The 19,782-nt window shown below is 38.2% G+C and overlaps 1 protein-coding gene across 1 annotated transcript in view; it reads left to right on the forward strand.

The window, feature by feature from the left end:
* Positions 1-19,782, forward strand: part of PRKDC (protein kinase, DNA-activated, catalytic subunit) — a gene marked incomplete at its 5' end in the record, with an annotated part of 90,027 nt that overhangs the window by 34,241 nt on the left and 36,004 nt on the right. Inside the window, 24 exons of the mRNA XM_084260381.1 lie at positions 179-283; positions 1,279-1,446; positions 1,718-1,845; positions 2,799-3,006; positions 3,826-4,004; positions 4,860-5,028; positions 5,904-5,969; positions 6,352-6,424; positions 6,660-6,808; positions 7,628-7,765; positions 7,969-8,088; positions 8,885-9,028; positions 9,245-9,396; positions 9,977-10,108; positions 10,501-10,612; positions 12,025-12,149; positions 12,248-12,397; positions 12,761-12,934; positions 13,783-13,881; positions 14,537-14,747; positions 15,328-15,517; positions 15,884-16,099; positions 17,357-17,469; positions 19,392-19,523. Of these exons, the coding sequence (XP_084116507.1) occupies positions 179-283; positions 1,279-1,446; positions 1,718-1,845; positions 2,799-3,006; positions 3,826-4,004; positions 4,860-5,028; positions 5,904-5,969; positions 6,352-6,424; positions 6,660-6,808; positions 7,628-7,765; positions 7,969-8,088; positions 8,885-9,028; positions 9,245-9,396; positions 9,977-10,108; positions 10,501-10,612; positions 12,025-12,149; positions 12,248-12,397; positions 12,761-12,934; positions 13,783-13,881; positions 14,537-14,747; positions 15,328-15,517; positions 15,884-16,099; positions 17,357-17,469; positions 19,392-19,523 (3,453 nt within the window). The remainder of the gene's footprint in view (positions 1-178; positions 284-1,278; positions 1,447-1,717; positions 1,846-2,798; positions 3,007-3,825; positions 4,005-4,859; positions 5,029-5,903; positions 5,970-6,351; positions 6,425-6,659; positions 6,809-7,627; positions 7,766-7,968; positions 8,089-8,884; positions 9,029-9,244; positions 9,397-9,976; positions 10,109-10,500; positions 10,613-12,024; positions 12,150-12,247; positions 12,398-12,760; positions 12,935-13,782; positions 13,882-14,536; positions 14,748-15,327; positions 15,518-15,883; positions 16,100-17,356; positions 17,470-19,391; positions 19,524-19,782) is intronic.

A 19,782-nucleotide genomic window follows, 5' to 3' on the forward strand; every position in this document is an offset into this window, starting at 1 on the left:
GGATTTCTTTTTCATAGCTCCTTTAAAACCAAAGTCACTTTGTATGTCATTTCTGTTAATTCAGTGCATTTCTAGAAATAATTCTATGGTTCATGAGGTCTTTATTGTTCATTAATACAATGGTCTCTGACTAGTTTAAAAAAAATTCCTGACTTTTTAATATATTCTGTCATTCCAGATAGACTCCTCAGTTTCTTTCAATACCAATCACGAAGCATTTACAGCTGTTTTTAATACCTATACCAGTCTACTTACTGATCAGAATTTAGGCTTAAATCTTAAGGTGAGTTGCTGACTTCAGTGGCTATCCTGACTTTCCCAAGTGAGAAAGTTAGATTTTAGTGATTCATGAAATTCTCTGTTACTTGGCTTAAATTTTGCTTTGGCTTGCACAGTAATGTGGACAGCACTTCTGGTTTTCATTCTCCTGTTCAGCTTCCTAAATATTATAAATCATCCTCTTTGTTCTTCAGAAGAAAGGCAATACCCTAAGTATCATGTTGTGGATTTAGGTGCTCTTTTTTTTTTTCTTTTTTTTTTCCCTTGCCCAGATGAAAGGCATGTGATTTTTAGGGAATTTACTGTCAGTTGCAAAAGGTTTAGAACTCAAAGGTGTTCATTTGAGGAATGACAGCTATTCAGGCTTTTAGGAAGGAGTGTAATTTCCTATGAGTAAAATTACAAGTGTCTGCCATGATTTTGCTGTCCATATCTACAAGTATGAGGCCAGTACTAGTGTTTTAACTGCTATACGTGGCTTGGTCGAGAGAGGGAGATAAAGTACTGCATTTTGAAAGTGGAAGTTACAACAGATGCTGGAGCATAAGGTTTGGACTGGAATATTAAAAAAATGTTATACTTATGAGACAGCTCTGCGTAGTTGCTGCTCTACCAGCAGAACTTCACCTAAACAGAGTTTTGTAGTTTCCTGTATTCAGAATAAATTAAGTTAGGGATCTTGCTCTAGCTGCCAGGTGGTGCATTAAATTGGTGACTTGTGTGACAATGGATGCTTGCTTAAAAGGACAATAAAGTCTTGTTCATAGCCATGGCAGCCATGAGTTCTTCATTAGCGTTTAACTCTCACTCAGCAATGACCACAGCTGTTGTCTGATCTAGCACCTGCAAGATGAACAGCTACGTAACATATCTTTATAGGTACACTGAGCTGTTGAATGGGTAAGCACAGCCACTACAGCTACTTTGTGGTCCTGTTCAGTTTGCTTCGTGGTTTAGAGACTTTTTAGTTTGAAACTGCCTTTCTTTTTTTCCTTTCAGGGGCAAGCATTGCTAATTCTCCCGTTCTTCACTAATCTGACTGGAGAAAAACTTAATGACCTTAAGAATGCTCTTGATCAACTGGTAGCTTCCAATTTTCCCATGAGGTCTGATGAATTTCCCAAAGGAACCTTGAAACACAATAACTATGTAGACTGCACTAAGAAGGTCAGTATTTAGCAAGTATGTAATGAAAAGCCTACCAGAGCTATGTCTAGAAACGATGTTTCACAGGATCTGGCATTGAAGAGAGAAACTGGGTTCACATCAGGAAATCGCCTTTTCTGTTTCCAATTTATATCTTTTTATCCATGAGTGAAATGTAAAGCACACATTAAATATCCTTCTGTGCATCTGCTTCTGGTCAGTACTGAAAAAATAATTACATAATTAGATTGAATTTAGTGTGGGTCCTTATGTCATGTATTACTCTTTACAGTTTTTAGATGCGTTAGAGTTGTCTCAGAGTCCAATGTTGCTGCAGTTGATGACAGAAGTCCTCTGCAGGGACCACAGACATTTCATGGAAGACTTATTTCAAGCCAGCTTCAAAAGAATTTCCAGAATGTGAGTTTAGTCTTGTTCTCATTGAGTTTTGGTGAAGAAAATGTGCTTCATCTATTTTGTTGTCCTTGTAATAATGGTGATTTACACCATAAAGTTTTATATGATAATTTGTATTCATATTTTGGTTTTGTCTTCACGTTCCCAAAATATTTCTGAAGTATGAGCAGGTGACACCAACTTCCAGATGACAGTTCCAATGCCTGAGCAGAATTTGTGAACCTTTCTATAAATTATCTTGTTCTGGCTTGTATAACCACATGATCACTTAAGTAGACAGCACTTAAACTGACTGTGAATTACTTTGTTCAATCCCTTGGAAAATACAACAGCACATTTATTTAATTGAGTGTTTCCAGGGAGCTAAATTGTAAACACAGTTGTGCTCTGATTGCACAGAAGTCATCATTGGTCCTTTCCAAACCAAACATTCCAGTTCATGATGGGCTATTAAGAGTGACAATTTTGGAGCATGCAGTTTCCTGGAAAAACCAATCTTTTGTCCAAATCCTTTTTTTTGTTTTGTTTTGTTTAAATTTTAGCTTTTATAAAATTATTCAGAACAACAGTTCATCTGGTAGTAAAACACTTGGTAGGCCCTAGTAGAACTTGGTAACAGTGAAGTTTCCTCCTTTTTTTTTCTTCTTGTTTGCATCCATCCTTCACATGAACCAGAATTATTTTTTCTTAGGTTGTTCCGTGAAAAGGAACTACAAAAGTTAATGACTGCTTTTGAGTTATCTAACAATATGACAACAAGCTTACCATCTGTTGCACAGTAAGAAGCTGAGATCTTCTTTGGAGAGCTCCACAATAAGTGGAGATTCAGTCTGATCTTGCACATCTTGTAGGATGATAACCCATAGACAGTAAAAATTTTAAATGTCACAGGGGGTTGAGGCATAAATGGGAGTCTGATAAAAGGGTTTTCAACTTGAGATGCTCATCTTTTATAGGAGCAGCATTGACAAACAAGTGATACTGTTGGACACTGTTCACAAAATGTTCCAAAGTGAAGCCCTCCTTTCAAATACTACTCGTCAAGCATTTATGGATCGTTCCCTTCTCACTCTCTTGTGGCACTGCAGCTTGGATGCACTGAGAGAATTCTGTGGCAAGATTATTGTACAGGCTATGGATACACTTAATTCCAGGTTTACAAAGGTGTGAATTACTCATTTTTCTTTTTTTTTTTTTTAGGATTGGGGAAAGTCTAATAAAATATCGGTGTCAGTATCTGCATTTTGCTTAAGTTCATGTGAAACACTAATTGGAACCATTTTCTGTTCAGTTTTCTGTATCTTGGAGCAGAAGGTTGTGCTGATTATATAGTCTCATTTTTACTTTGAAGTTAATGCATGTTGGAATATCTATTCTGTATAAAAATGGAAGTTGAATGTTATCTATATATATATCTAAAGCAGTCTGAATTTCTGTCAAGAGCAAAAACCCATTCTAACTTTGAAATATAAAAGCTGTATATAGTGGTAGCCTGCATTATATTGTAGAAGAGAGATATTCAGCCTCCATAATGAAAGCTCTTAAATTAGATGCCTTACTTCTAGAGAAAGAAATACACTTTCTAGTCATTGCAAAGATCCTTTGGCAATAGATCTAAGAGCCATAGGTCCTCCTTTCTCTATTTACAGCTGGTTCTTCTATTTAGAGTATATGATTTTGTTGTCAAGAGTCTCAACTGTTACTTGGTATTCTGCTTATTTTAGTCCAATATCACTGTAATGATTTAGGCCAGTTGTAGTTAAGACAGCTCACCTGATAAAGAGCAAGTCGATGCAGTTTTAATAACTGTATTACACAGGAACTCAGAATCTGTCAGTCTTTCATGATAATAAGCTGTTTTCTCCCTTTTAGAAGGCAGGAATAAGATGAAGGCTGTTTAGTAGAAACTAGAGTAGCTTTGGAGCTACTTAGGAAGAGCAGAATCCAGGAAATCTTTCTGAGCTTTTGCTTCTTTATTTCCAGTCCAATGAATATATTTTTGATACACAAGTCACCAAAAAAATGGGGTATTACAAGCTGCTAGAAGTGATGTATGTACGTCTTTCAAAAGAGGATGTTTACTCCAAGGACTCCAAAATTAACCAAGCTTACCGTGGCTCCGTGAGTGTAGAAGGAAATGAACTTACCAAGACACTAATAAAGTAAGACTATTTCCTTTTAATTTTTAGTGAGGTTTGGGCCAGATACACAGCACTGAGCTTGACTGAGTTCGGGAAGCATCTGGACGATGCACTCAGTCCCATGCTCTGACTTGGCTGGCCCTGTGTGGAGCCAGGATTTGGACTCAATGATCGTTATGGGACCCGTCCAACTTTGGAGATTCGTATGATTGTGTGATTTTTAAGTATGCCATATAAAGCAGAAGATGGATTTGTTTAGGGGTAAATGCAATCTGTGCTGTAGCGCTTGATTTTAAACAGAATACACAATATTGAATTTGCGTCAATAGAATGATCTCAAGTGTGGACTACAATCCTGTATCAGGATAAATTTTGCTGTCTGTTTTTGCCATTCTTTTCCCATTTATCAAGCTTGGGCTTTTATATTTGCTTTTCAGTATGATTCTTGGCCTTTAGTTTGGGGTTTCATAATTTGAGTTTCAGTGTGCTTACACTTCTTTTCCTCTGCCGGATCTGTACAGTAGCTTAGCATGCCAGTCTGTTCATAATTTCTCGGGGAAAGGACCATGAGGGAGACTTATGCATGCTTTGAAACATACCTCCATTTTATCCGAAAATGGGCCTATTCCTGACATTAATGACTGCTGTGTAAATTCCTGGGGGAGTTGACTGTGTTACTGCTGCACGGTTCCATTTTTAGCGTGATACACCGGGGGAGAACTCAAAGCGGGTCTGAAGGGGTTTAGTGCTGATACTGCTGCAGCAATAAAAACCTCTTGGGATTCTGTTGATTCACTGGCCTCTGACTGGGGCCTTTCCTGTGCTACTTAGAGAAAGACTTCTGATGGTGTTTTCTTGCCTGCTTGTATTTTAAAGGTCATGCTATGATGCATTTACAGAAAACATGGCAGGAGAGAGTCAGCTTTTGGAGAAGAGGAGACAGTATCACTGTGCAGCATATAACTGTGCTATTGCTGTTATCAGTTGTGTCTTCACTGAAAGCAAATTCTATCAAGGCTTTCTTTTTACAGAAAAATCAGAAAAGGTGAGAAGCTGTTGTTGCTGTTAGAGGGCTTCCAGAGCATAAGGCACAAAGGGATTTTACCTGATTGTAGTGAATGAAAGAATCAAAATTGAATGACATGCAGCTGTACCCAGTGGGGCAGTAGAAGAAATCCTAGCTGACTTTCTTGCATCCTTCATGCAGTTTGAAATGCTGGTGAAGGCTTTACCATCTCTTTGGGAATGGGTAAAATAGTGACACATTTGCCCTGTTTTCCTTCTGTACTCAATCAGTTTTCTAGAATACAAGGGAAAAAAATCCCTGTTGTTTAAGTTCTCCAGTGTTTGGAATATAATTGAACAAGAGATGGCATCTTTACAGTACACACTGTGCTGTGAATTCTTGGGCAGTTGAATAGCAAAATTTTCTTCAAAATACTGATCCAGAAGAGAAAACATGCTGTATTTTCAGTTTTGTACTTTGATGTATTGTTTTCTGAGAAGAAATCTTTAACACTGTTCTGTTTTTTTTTTAAAAAGGGGACTGCCAGAAAGCTGGAGAGGGAGTGTTTACAAGGGCATGTAGTGACTAGGACAAAGGGTCATGGCCTTAAACTGAAAGAGGGCAAGTTTAGATTAGATTATTAGAAAGAATTTTTTCACTGTGAGGGCGGTGAGGCCCTGGGACAGGTTGCCCAGGGAAGCTGTGGCTGCCCGCTCCCTGGCAGTGTTCAAGGCCAGGTCAGATGGGGCTTTGGGCAGCCTAGTCCTTGTCCATGGCAGGGGGTTTGGAACTAGGTGGCCTTTGATTTGGGTAGGAGGGGACCTCATTCTGTGATAAATAAAATATGTTCAGGGCAATTGTTACTGTGTGCAGCATTTTAAGTTTTTATTTTCCAAACATGCTTTGGTTTGCAGAACTTGCTCATTTTTGAAAACTTGATAGACCTGCAGCGTCAGTATACATTTCCTGTAGAAATTGAGGTGAGTGAAACTTCCAGGCTTTAGTGTTCATGGGTTTAGCATAGTGTAGTCTCCCATACAAAGAGGGTTCTGTAGTGAATAAAGAATGGAGTATCCCTCTAATGTTTTAAAACAGATATTTTTTCTGGGAGAAATCTGTATTTAAAATTTAGAACACACCTTCTGTGCATGTAACTTCCATATACTTTTTAGCATACTTACTGTGGTGATGAACAGCTGTAACAATTCAGCTGCTGTTCTGTAGCATTAATTATAATAATTTACAACATGGGATTTCCATTTGTGATGAAAGGTTTTCCTCATTTTTGGCAGTTCTGTAAATAAACTGTAAATTAAAAAAACCCAAACCAATAACTTTCAAAATGTATTTCTTGCTGTTTAGGTGCCTCTGGAAAGGAAGAAGCGGTACATTGCTATTAGAAAGGAGGCCAGGGAAGCAGGGAATAGTAACCAGGGTATGAAAGTCATTTATGATTATGAAAAAAACACTGCTTTACCTTTCATACAGTGTTCACTGGTGTGTTGCTAATTGACTTTTGCAGTAACAGGAACAAATAAAAGTATTCAATATACTTCATCTAAAAAAATCAATTCCCACCCACCCGTAAGTCTTGGTGGCCAATAAAGGCTTGTTTCTTTTATTAATTAATCAATCACCTTGACTAATGATCTGTTCTTTTTCCTATTTAGATGAACCCAAGTATTTAGCTTCTGCCTCATACATGATGGATAGCAGTTTAAGTGAGGAAATGAGTCAGTTTGATTTTTCTACTGGAGTCCAAAGTTTTTCTTACAGCTCCCAAGATGTTACAGCTAGCAGCTCTCGTTTCAGGAGGAAGGTAACTTGGTGACTTAATGTGCTGTGAGAAAGAAGAGTTTTAGGCTTTCTAGCAAATCCATTTTTATTTATTTAAAAGGTGCTCTTGGAAAAACAGCATTTAATATGTTCCAAGACTTGAAGTTGTGTTCCTTCGGCAGTCGAGGGATGTGTCATCAACAGAAACTCTGCTAAAATAGCTATTTTCTAGGACACAGAAAGCAAGCTTGCAAAAGTATCATAGATGCCAAAGACAAAATCTGTCAAAATAATAGTCAACATTGGTAAAGAGAAACTGTTTCTATGTTTTTGTGCAAGGAGGTGTTTTAGCTGCAGTGAACGTAATGATAAATGCACTTTCTATCTGCTTTGTGTAGCAATGTTGTAATTTCAAACTATAAACAATTTTCTTTTGTGATTTACTGTGCGTAGCAAGAGAGAGCTGCTGTGGTTGCTAGTCAGTGTGAAACAGCACATCCATAAAAATAGGGCTTTTCCCTGGGGAAGATCTTTAAAACAGTATTTCAGCTATTAAATGAAATAATTTCAGTGAGGTTCAGCTAGCTCTTCCTGCTTCCAGTAGTTGCCACACCTGTTCTGGCAGGTAGTAAGGTCAGAGAAACATGAAGTTGACGTCTGTTGGCACAGAAAGTAAAAGTTATGCACAGCTGATACATGTATTTGGGAGGAGTCTGAAGAACACATTTGATGTATTCACTGCTAAACACTGAGCATATAGTCAAATCAGATAAGATCAGAATGAATCACAGTGTTATCATGATTTAAAAGAAAATACAGCATTGTTATTAATCATAGTAACAGACTTTTTTTTTTTTTTTAGGAGCCTACAGAATATGTGGTTTTAAATGATGAAATGGAATTGGAAATGGATGAACTCAACCAGCATGAATGTATGGTTTCTATGACCACTCTGATTAAACATATGCAGAGGAACCAGATCACACCCAAAGTGGAGGAGGCCAGTATTAACTAAAAAGTTGGCATTTTTTCACTAACTAGACGAAGAAAAGGGACTCAGGATTGAATTCCTTCATTTACTGCTTTTCCTGTCTATATTATAATGAAACTTGTTTACCTCAAGCTGGGGGCATTTTGCCTTGGTAGGTCTGTTTGGTGCAAGAAGCGAGTTGATTTTTTTGTTCATCCTTTTTTAAATTTCAGGGGACAGTTCCAGCAGATCTTCCTCTTTGGATGAAATTTCTGCATGGCAAATTAGGAAACCCATCGGTGCCATTAAATATTCGCCTCTTCATAGCAAAACTTATTGTTAATACTGAGGATGTGAGTAATTTTTTTTTCTAATTTTTTTCCTGTTAATATAATGGATTGAAATATATCAGTTGGCTGATTCTTGTTGGGTAAAACATTTAATCAGCTAAGACTTTGGAGGGATTCAAATTGAGTAGTTTGCCATGAGAAAAGGGAGCATGTTCATAGCCCAAAATTCCAGATACTGCCTGTAATATAAGTACTTGTCATCCCAAACTCTGCATCTGTAAGTAGAGGGCATCCACAATATGTGTCTTCTGTGAACTGTAATTGATTCATTGATACTGGGCAAAAGGTATAGCTGAAAATGTTTGCAACCTTTCCAGAAGCAAATATAATGGGATTTTTATTGTCACAGATAAGTCTTATGGAAACCTTTTGAGCTAAATGATCACAGACTCCCAGAACTGTAGGGGTTGGAAGTGACCTCAAGAGATCATCAAGTCCAACCCCCATGATGTTCATGTGACGGAAAGTTACTACAATAGCATAATGTGGTTTTGCCTGAGAAGAAATATTTTCTAACTCTCATTCTTGGGTAAAACAGTCTCATCCTATTTCATACAGTGATTGTAAAGTATTTGAGGTGTATTGTAAAGTGAGTATTTGGTTAGAAGTTTCTAAGCAGAAGTGAAGAATGTAGTTATGGATACTTTTGATTTTAAGATTGTCGTGGCTGTTGCTTTGGTGGTTAAGGAGAGTGATAGGAGGTTGAATTAGCAGTCTGACATGTAGTGATTATTGAACAACAGATTCTTGAATAGTTAGATAATTTGTACATGATCACCAATTCTCCTGTTTTCCATAGGTTTTTCGACCATACGCCAAGCAGTGGCTTGGCCCATTGCTGCAGCTTGTGGTTTCTGGGAATAATGGAGGTGAAGGAATTCATTACATGGTAGTGGAAATAGTAGTTACTATCCTTTCCTGGACAAGTGTAACCACTCCCAAAGTAAGGAAGTGTGAAATTCATTTTTATTATTATTGTGACTATGTAGTAAGTAATGACTGCTTGTTATTATGCACTTACAATAATGTTCTACATCAGTCCACTGTGTCTTTTAAATATTAACTTCAGAAATAGCTTATTTACTTACTTGCTTTCATAAAACAGCATATGTCTTTGTGTAGGTGTCACTATGTTTATTTTTGCTCCTGTTAATTGTAGGGCAATATTAAGGATGAGATTTTAGCTAACAGATTGCTTGAATTCTTGATGAAGAATGCCTTTCATCAAAAAAGAGCTGTGTTCAGACACAATCTGGAAATCATAAAGACAGTTATAGAGTGCTGGAAGAACTGTCTCACCATACCTTACGGGTAAGCATTTAGACTGTTGCTTTCTTTTATCAGTATTTCAAGGACATACATGGACACTATCAAAGAAGATAAAAAGGTAAATTCAGCTGCAATAGTAAAGCTTTTGTCCCTAGAGTTGACAGTAGAAGTCAGAACTGACTTCTCCAAAGGTTGTATTTTGCAAACAAGAAGAGAGGGGAAAACACATAGAGAATTACAACAGCAAAAGTGGGAGTAATCTTTGGAAAGACTAACATTTCTTTTGAAATGTTGGGTATTATCACTGAGTATTGGTGCACTCTTGATTTCTGTGATCTGCTGTGCTCCTGAACTTGTTGCAGGGAATTTGTGTGTGTTTACAGTCTCTTTGTAGACTTCTTTTTGTGTGTGTGTGTGCAAAGACTTCTTTGTTGAAGCTAAATACCACTTCCTGAATATATCCTTTCTGCTGGCTTTGCTGGGATTGTATATGCATGCTTTCTGCTCATTTTGGTGGGGTTGTATGTGTGTATATATCTGTATATAGGCAGAAAGTGATTTATGTTGGGTATGTTTTGAGTTTTTCATGTATATAATTACTGTGATGGTTTTTATCCAACAGCTTAATATTTGAAAAGTTTTCTAGTGGTGACCCCGATACAAAGGACAATTCAGTGGGAATTCAGCTGCTGGGAATTGTTCTTGCCAACAACTTACCTCCCTTTGACCCACAGTGTGAAATAGATCGTGTCAGGTGAGAAATGCGGCTTTTTTGGTGAATGATTTTGGTAAAAGCTTAAGACCAGAGAGAGCAAGTCCAACTGGTCAGCATGAAGTATGGGGAGCTGGATTGCTCACTTATCGGGATTGTTTGTCCCATCATCCCTTTGCTATTGTCTGTCAAATGTATTGCTTTTCTAGCAGCAAACTGGGGGCCACGTTTGTTTTGGAAAATATCTAGAAGGATGTAAGTGTTTTTACAGTGGGCCCCAGGGCTGCAGTTTCATGGGAATTAACAGAGTCAGGGATTTGAGACATTGCTATTCTAAAAGCAGTCACATTTCCCCTCAGGAGAGGATTTTTTTGTTTCAGTTCAAATTTGGATGCTGGAGCAGTGGCTTACAGCAGGTCTACCTTTTGCATTAGGTATTTTCAGGCTTTGACCAGCAACATGGGCTTATTAAAGTATAAAGAAGTTTATGCAGCTGCAGCAGAAGTGTTGGGACTTGCTCTTCATTACATTGCTGAAAGAGAAAAGGTAAGTGAACTGTATCATGTGCTTGACCATTGCTGGCTTAATTATATGTAGATCTTTTTGTATGATTACTTACTTCAGCTCAAAAAATGAATGCATTTAAAACTCAGCAGTCTTTGTCCAGTAGATCATGTTAAAGGTTTAAACTATTAACTCAAGAGGAAAAGAATTTGAGAGCAAACTGAGTGTAGTTTTTGCCCTGCTGTTTTGGAGCTGATAGTGAGTGGTCTCTTCTTGAGGCTTTGTTCAGCTTTTGCCAACCAAAAGTGTGATACACTTAAGGGAGAGGTGGTTAAAGGAAAAAAAAAAAAGCATTTGGGGAGGTTTGGAACTATGTTTTTGGATATCTGTATCCAAGGATGTTTAATAACTTGAAAGTTTTGATGTAAAATTTAAAGGTATTTCATTTTGAAACCAGTTGTTTTCTAGGTAGTGGATAAGGTGAATGCAAAACTGTTACTCACCAAATCCTACAATACTTTAGAACTGAGGGACAGTACTTAGTGGTGACAGAAATCAGTTTGACACAAACGCTACAATTACTTCTTTACACAGTAGTTAGTGAACTGCTGGAATTCATTGACAGAAGAGCTTCTAGGGGTAAGTATCATCAGCAGGTTCAAAGAGAAATTGGGTATGAATAGGCTCTAAAAACAATAGACAACAATATAGACTGGAAGGTCACTTATCTAATGAGGGATGCATGTTGGATTGTACGAGAGAAAAGGAGGCCAGATGCAGCCTGAACATCAGTCTGCAGCTGCTATTGGAGACAAAGTTGGCTAGGCTGATTATTAGCCTGACTTTGTAGGTTGCTCCTATTTCTCTCCCTAATATTCTTACTTCTTTCCCTGCTTGACTGTGTTCTGGTTATTCTTTCACAGCGTGTAGAGCATATTTCATAAATTGGATTCCTGCAGTCTCCTCTGTCACAGTCTTCCAAGTTCCATTTTAAGCAGTATTTTGAATAAATGAGCAAAGATAGTGCAGATATTCTATCCTGTAAAAGAGGTATTTCTTTCACATCAGGTGAGGGTTGATGATCATTTTTCACCTTTTCACTAAAACTGAATACTCTTTTGCATCCATTAATTGGAAATCTGCCGTACTGAGTGAGAAACTACTTCTTATGTAAATAAGCACACTTAGCAACTTGTATGGCAAAACTAAGGCGTTAGTTCCAAAACAGTCAAAGGAAGCACACAGATGTATTGTTTGAGCAGGTAACCATGTGTCTCCATGTAACCTAAGCCAGGCATAGCTGTATGGCAGCCATGAAGCACCATAAATGTCAGGATGAGGCAGATGGATCTTACCTGTCGAAATGCGCTGGAATCACGCAGCACAGCAATTGAGCCATGTGTCATTAAGGTGGTTCTGAGCTTCATGGCTATGCTTCTCTTTCTCATTTCCAGGTAGTTGAAGATCCAGTTTATGATTGTGTTGTAAGACAATTAAAACATCATCAGAACACCCAACAAGATAAGTTTATTCAATGCTTGAATAAAGTTGTTAAGAATTTTCCACCTCTTGCTGACAGGTACGTCGTAATTTACGTGGTGTGTTCATTTTAGACCTAGAGGAATAATAGAAAATAACTTGTTGAGGTTTTTTTTGTGGGCTTCTGTTTATGTTAAGGTTTACGAACGCAGTGTTCTTCTTGATACCCAAACTTCATGGTGTGATGAAAACCTACTGTCTGGAAGTAATAATGTGCCGGGCAGAAGAAATACCTGATCTCCATCTGCATTTAAAGAGTAAAGACTTCATCCAGATCATGAATCATAGGTGAGTTGTCGTGTGATGACAAATGTGGATGCTAAGTCTGTATGTCACGATAACCTTTTCTGTGCTGGCCACAACACTTTTACATTCAGAAGTGTTTCTAATTCATGTTCACTTCTTGGTCACTGCTCTCCTAATTTGAGCTGATGGAAGTCAGTATTAAGATGGTTAGCTCGTGGTGAAAAACAAAAAAATAATGATATTTTATTTCTCTCAGGTTGAATTCAAAAGAATTTACCCAAAACCTTTTATGCAAAACCAAATATTATTGCTGAAACCTAAAGTGATCTTCTGCTTCTGTTTGTAGTAGTGAAGAGAAAAGCAATGTAACTCTTCTCTTTTTTTTTTTTCCCCTTCCTTTTTTAGGGATGATGAAAGGCAAAGGGTTTGTTTGGATATAGTGTACAAGATGCTGTCTAAATTAAAACCACTAGAACTTAAAGAACTTCTTCCTGGAGTGACAGGGTTCATTTCTCACCCTTCTGCAGTATGTCGGCAGCGCATGTATGATATTCTGATGTGGATTTACGATAATTACAGGTGTGTATTCACTGCAGATGTTGCCTTTCGGAGTTTGGTCACAAGCAGAGTGAAAGCATTTGTAACACTGTGTTCCAAACTTGTGTCCCTCAGTGTGGGATTTTTACAGTTCTCAGGATGATGCGGCCTGTGGTTTGCCTAAGCAGCTCTGGCCTTTGATGGCAATGTTATCACTTCCACTAATGGGAAAAGACTTAGCCCTCAGCTTGAGCCCAGAAGTAGGATGTTGTGTAACCACAGCATCTTGGCATGAGACACTTCCACTTCCACTTGGGTGACCAGTGATAGGACCTGAGCGAATGGAATAAAGCTGTGACAGGGGACATTTAGGCTGGACATTAGGAAGAGGTTCTTTCCTGAGAGGGTGGTCGGGCACCGGCCCAGGCTCCCCAGGGAAGTGGTCACAGCACTGAGCTTGGCTGAGTTCAAGAAGTGTCTGGATGATGCACTCAGTCCCATGCTCTGACTTGTCTGGCCCTTTGTAGAGCCAGGAGTTGGACGTGATGATCCCTGTGGGACCCTTCCAACTCAGGAGATTCTGTGATTCTGTGACTTTTTCTCTTGTTGCTGGAGTCTGTAACTAGTAAGAATTGCACACTACAGAAATTACTTCTGTATGCCTTTCATAATAATTACTTAACACGTATTGCTCAGCTTTCTGATTTTATTTTCTAAATATTGGCAAGAAAAACATTTTTGGCAATGAAGACCTTATGTTAGAAAAAACATGTGTTGCCATGCCAAGCTGAGATATTTGAGAAGGGCATTTTCCTCCTTTTCTTCCACCATCACTCTATGGATTGTTTCATATGAGTCATTAAGAGACATATTTTTTCTCCTACCATCAGTGATCCAGAAAGCCAGGCAGATGGTGATTCTCAGGAAATACTCAAACTGGCAAAAGAAATCCTGCTTCAAGGACTAATTGATGACAATGCTGAACTGCAGTGAGTAGAGTGTGTTGTGATGACTTTCTGAAGTAACAAATCCTTAATTTACTCTTTCTTTGTTTATAATAAAACAGTTGATCCTAAGAGGTGGGGTTTTTCAAGTATTTTTAATATAAAAGAGTAACAGCGAGATACCATCATTTCCTTCTCTTCCAGTAAGTTAATTTATAAAATAGTGTCCCACAGTTTTACACCAAATTTAGGTGAAACACAGAGCTTTTGAACAGACTTCTAAGCCATGGAGGAGTTGTTTCAGTATTTTAGACCTTTATCTACATTGAAGTTGTAGAGTTTTTGAACAGCAAGAAGGCTGTCACTATACACAAACACACAAAAATAGTTTAAATGTTGTAGGACGTGGGACTTGAAAAGATTTGTTTCGGTGAAGTAGAAGATAGAATAGGAGATCTCAAGAGGAAAACAACTCTAGAAGTATTTTTTCAGAGTAAACCTTTAATATCAGTCGAATGGCATAGAGGATGGTAGATGAATGAAGAATTTAGTGTAATTCAATGGAAGCTCCATGGCATGAAAGTGTTAATTAAAGGATTTATAGTCATTATGGCTTGGAGTTTTTTTAAGCTTGACTTTTTTTATAGCATATTTTCTATTTGCAGATAACCAAGAATAACTTTATTCCTTTCCTTTACAGATTAATTGTTAGGAATTTTTGGAGTGATGAGACAAGGTTACCTACAAATATTCTTGATCGCATGCTGTCGCTGTTGAGTTCTTTATATTCCACCAAGATTGAAACACAGTACTTGAGTCTAATCACAAATTTTCTGCTTGAAATGACCAGCAAGAGCCCAGATTATTCCAGGAAAATATTTGAACATCCACTATCTGAATGCAAATTTCAGGTGAATTGCAATGTCTTATTCTGTGTGCAACCATGTGATAAATTCCATTCCTTAATGCAGTTACCACTTGGACAAGGGTGGCATAATGTAGGAGATTTTTGAAAGTGTGTTTTGTGCTCCACAGTTACCAGCTCTAACAGTCACAGGTTATGCACAGCATCAGAAGTTGGGTGATTTAGTTGGGGCAATAATTTTGCTTTCTTTTTAAAAAAGAAAGGTTTAATTAAAATCAATATATATATACTAAGTGCAGCTAATGTGTAGAGTACTGAAACAGCCTGAATAGAGGGGTAGTGGAGAGAAGCTCCATAAGCTGGAGGAAAACTGTGAAGAAACAGAAATACAGCTGCAAGAGCTGTAAATCAGCCCTCAGCTAACCAGTCCAAATTAGTGAGCTTTTTTTTCTGAGCTGTGAAGAACTTCTTCATGTGCAGGTGTTTTCTTTATAGTCAAATTCTCCCCCTGTGCCTAGGATGGTGTTTTAAATTCTGTACTTTTTTCTGGTATCCTGTTTCAAGGAAGGAAGGCAAAAAGCCTCTGTGCTGCTTGTTCTTATTAAAATCTTTTTTTGTGCTCCCAGGATTTTGTAATTGATTCCAGCTGGCGTTATCGAAGCACCGTTCTTACGCCGATGTTTGTGGAGACTCAAGCTTCTCAGAGTGCCCACAGGAATTTATCACAAGAAAGATCCCTTTCTGCCTCTGGGTCAGTCAGTGGTCGAGTGAGGGCTACCCAACAGCAGTATGAATTTACACCTACACAGCATGTCAGTAAGTCCAGGCCACAGCCTTCAGAAATCTTCTTGTTTGCTGTAGAAATGATTTCATTCTCTTCATTCTTGTTGCATGTGAATTTTTAATGTAAAAGGGTAAATGCATTTAATATTTTGTTTTCAAGGGTGCTTTTTTTCTTTTTTGCATTATGAGAAAAAAATCCAGTTGTATTTTTCTTAGTCTCACATGTATTTTATGTTGAACCTAATGTAAAAGAAGTTTCTTACTGAACAGCTTGAAAACTGTTCTGCCTCTAAATACTGTAAATTATGTTTTTGGGAAAGGAAAATGACCTGTTTCATAGATGTTTTACGTGGAGTGAGTTACAGCTTTTTTTTATAGTTTGTTTATTTTTTTTTACAGGTGGTAGAAGTTCTTTTAATTGGCTAACTGGGAGTAGCATTGACACATTGGCAGAGTATACAGTTCCTTCATCCTCTGAATCCTTGTCTTCATCCATGCTGTTGATTACCAAACGGAGTGAAAAATTTAAACAAGCCACCTTTAAACCAGTGGGGCCAGATTTTGGGAAGAAAAGGTTGGGTTTGCCTGGAGATGAGGTGGACAGCAAAACTAAAGGTCTGTAAGCCTCGTGATGCAATTTCTATGTAAATATTATGTTTTTATAGACCACCTGTGTCACTTATTTGGCTGGCAGTCCATTTTTTTTGAGACATTCTAATTGAGGTTCAACTTGAGAGATTTTGTTTCCAGGAATGTGTGGTGATACATAACCTGTTGCAAAAAAGGCTAGGATTGTGCTAGGAATTGCATAACTGTGTTGCTAGATGAAAGAACTGACTGGTTAAGAAGCCAGCCGGTGTCATCTTTGCAATCTTACCTCCCTAAGACAATAGTAGCATGAATATCAGGCAGTTCTGTCCCTTCTGTTTTGAATCTAACTGCTTATCTCTTAAAGAAGAGATGTCTTTTAAACATACTTTTTCTGAAGCATTTCAGCTGTGCTGACAGGATCTGCAACAGATTGCCATCTGGCATTAGAAACTACCCTGCTACTTGTTGCAAATGCTCCTTCATCCACCCAGTTGATAACTGAAAAATACCAGTGCTGTTCTGGAACGGCCTAAGCTCCTTCTCCCCATTTCCTCCCCATTTCACCCTTGACTCCCGTGTCATTGAAACTTTGGAAGGGTGACAGCAGGTGCTCAGGTGGAGAGCGCTAACGATTGAACTTTTCAATACCCCAGAGGTGTGTCTGGACAGTTTTGAATGGACAATACTGAATACAGAGAGAGAAGGTTCAATCTACTGCATGGTTTTGTTTGCTCACTCTTCTTTACTAGGAAGTGGACTGAAGTGAACAGTCTGTAAAGTGACCTTTCTCCATGACTGTCCTGAGTAGGAGTTGATCCAATGACAGTTCTGTAGTAATAGCTTCAAAAATATAGTACTATATTATTTTTACCCAATCTCTGAATTTGTTTAGCTCCTTTTTTATGTAGGGAGCTATATACTTTATAGAATATGGTGCAAATACCATGCTTGCCTTTGAAAGCTTAAAAATAAATCTGTCCTATGGGACTAATTTCTTCATGAATTTTAGTGCTTTTCCCAGTACGATAGTATGACCCTTATTCCTCATCCATGTGTTTAAAGTTTTATATAATTGATTATTACCTCCTCTCCTAAGGACAGCTCTTTAATTTGCTGTCTTGTTAGAAGGCCTTGCATTGAGTTGTTGGATATGAAACTTAGGAGTCTAGCTGGTAAGCTAGTAAATGCAAAGATGATGACTGTTATTTTATGACATTCTGGCCTTAAATTGAGGTTTGCTTGAGAAGGAGAAAGCTGTAGGTGTGACCATATGTTCCCTAGGTATAGAAGAACGAGCCGAAATCCTGAGACTGCGGAGGCGTTTCTTGAAGGACCAGGAGAAGCTCAGTCTGATTTATGCTAGAAAAGGTGTGGCTGAGTGGAAGAGAGAAAAGGTTCGTTGATCCAGATGTTTAAAATCTTAAGTCTGAATGCCATTTGCAGTCTTGTACTTCACCTCTAGAAGTAACTTTGTGAAGAAAGGGTAGGCGTAAGATACTGGTTGCTCTTCTAAGAGCTTCACAAGGTTTTATTTGGAAGTTGGACTATTTATGTACTTAAAGCTAAATGATGTTGCTTAGCATGAGAGAGAAAAGAGCTCGATAATAACTCTTCCAGTCTACCACCTACTATCTATGAAGTGATCTTATGTGATGGAGTCCTTGGCAGTTATGGAAAGCTCTTTACAATTGTCATCCTGGAAACCAGGAGCCTTAGAGCTGCAGTACTCTGCAGAAACAGTTGTGGAACATTATCCGGTGTCTGAAGGTGAACTCAAAAATGTGATACAGCCAATGGACTAACCAGAACTGCTGCATGCTTTTAACCTGAAGGAATGTCAGTAATAATAATTTCCTGAGTGTTTATCAAGGCCAGAAACTTAGTACTTTGTGGGTTTCCCGGTTGAGTTGGGTACTTACAATAAGTTTTAGTATTTTTTAGCTCTCTAACAGTATTTCAGAGGTTCATGTGACTAAAAATAACATATTATTGTCTAAAAATGATAGCAGTTAAACCAAGAGCAAAGGAACCCAGGATGGAGAGCTGCCTCACTCTTACAATTATTTGCAGCTGCAGACAACTGTGTAAACAGAACTTATGTCTGGAAGAACCACACAAACACCTATTTTAGCCAATTTATATTTACTCGCAGGCTAAAGCTACCATTTCCTCCCACCCTGCAAGAGAGGACCTGTAACTACATTCTGTATGACAGTCCAAAATACAACTGACAAAGCCCCCTGTGTTACCCACAATAAAAGACTAGAGCACTGAATTCTGTCAGGACCCCTTAAACTTGTCAAGAGATTTGTTGCACATAAACACACCTGGAACATGGTGGCTTGTGTTAATGCCATACCTGATAGAGCAAACCAGGGAATAGTAGGTCTTGAGCAAGAACGTATTTGAAAACAGCTTTAACAAAGTCCTAATTTCTCCAAACATGTTCTTGGAAGTTCTTCTAAAGTCATCCCTTTCAAAGCTGTATAGAAGAAAAATGGGCTCAAGAAGGATTTAAAGAGAAGGAAAAAAATCTTCAAGCTTTTCTTCTGTTTCCATCTTCCATTCTACCAATGTATATGTGCACCCATTGTCTGCTGGTAGTGGAAGTAGTTAAAAGTAAAATCCCAGCCTCTAAACTTACTGCTGAATTTCCTCATAGTGTATCGGTGCTATGAAACGGAAGAAAGGCAGAGGAAGGGATGGGCTTTGTCTGTATGTGATAGTAACTCTTGTTCAATTTAAATGTATTCCTTAAGCCTCAGAAGAAGGCAGGGCAGCTATTGAACAATTGTAGTTTACAACAGTTTTATTACGATTTGGTTTAAGTTTTACTAGGAATGAGTTCTGCCAGGTTCATCCTTCTTCCTTCCTTTCCCTATCCCACCATGTGAAATAAAATGCTCTACCTTCAGCAACCTAATTTTACTTTGCACCTGGGTCAGGCTGAAAAACATATTGTATAAGGACTCAACTGGCAGGCAGAAACTTATTAAACCATAGCAGGTCACTAGCTGTCAGTCATAATAATTATCTTTAAAAGCGACTTAAATACTACCTGTACGGAAACTACAAGGCATTAATATTAAAAGTTAATGGCTGGAGTAAGTCTATGAACAAGACTTTAGAGCTTTTAATCTACTAAGGTAATTTTGGGTTTAACGATACTACAGCTTTATAGGAAGTGTACTTGTTTAATATGCATTGAAAATGTTTATAAGACACTTCAGAAATGCTTTTGCTTATTTTGGCCTATTTAGATGCAGCTGTTTCTAAGTAGTATGATTATTTTTTTAACATGAGCAATGCATTTCAGGAGATGAAATCCGAGCTGAAGATGAAGCATGATGCCCAAGTTACTCTGTACAGGAGCTACAGAGTAGGAGACCTTCCTGACATCCAGATTGAATACTGCAGTCTCATTGCGCCTCTGCAGGGCCTTGCCCAGGTCTGTCTGCTTTTTAAAGGTCATTTGGGAAGCTTTCTGTTCTTCTAGGGAAAATGAGGTACAGTCAGGCAACTGCTTTCAAAATTGAATTTCTGTTTTGTAGGCAACCATTGTGAAATGCACTTAAAGAATCTCTTTTGAGGGAGTGTTTCTCCTGCCCCTGGGCTGGTGCAGTGACAAGAGCAGATGCCTTGTAGCATGCCTCACCAAAGTAGTTGAGTTGAACACTGGAGACCTGAAACATCAATTGTTGTCTCTG

This window comes from Gallinula chloropus (genome assembly GCF_964237585.1).
Source record: "Gallinula chloropus genome assembly, chromosome: 2".
In the NCBI taxonomy this organism is placed as follows: Eukaryota; Metazoa; Chordata; class Aves; order Gruiformes; family Rallidae; genus Gallinula; species Gallinula chloropus.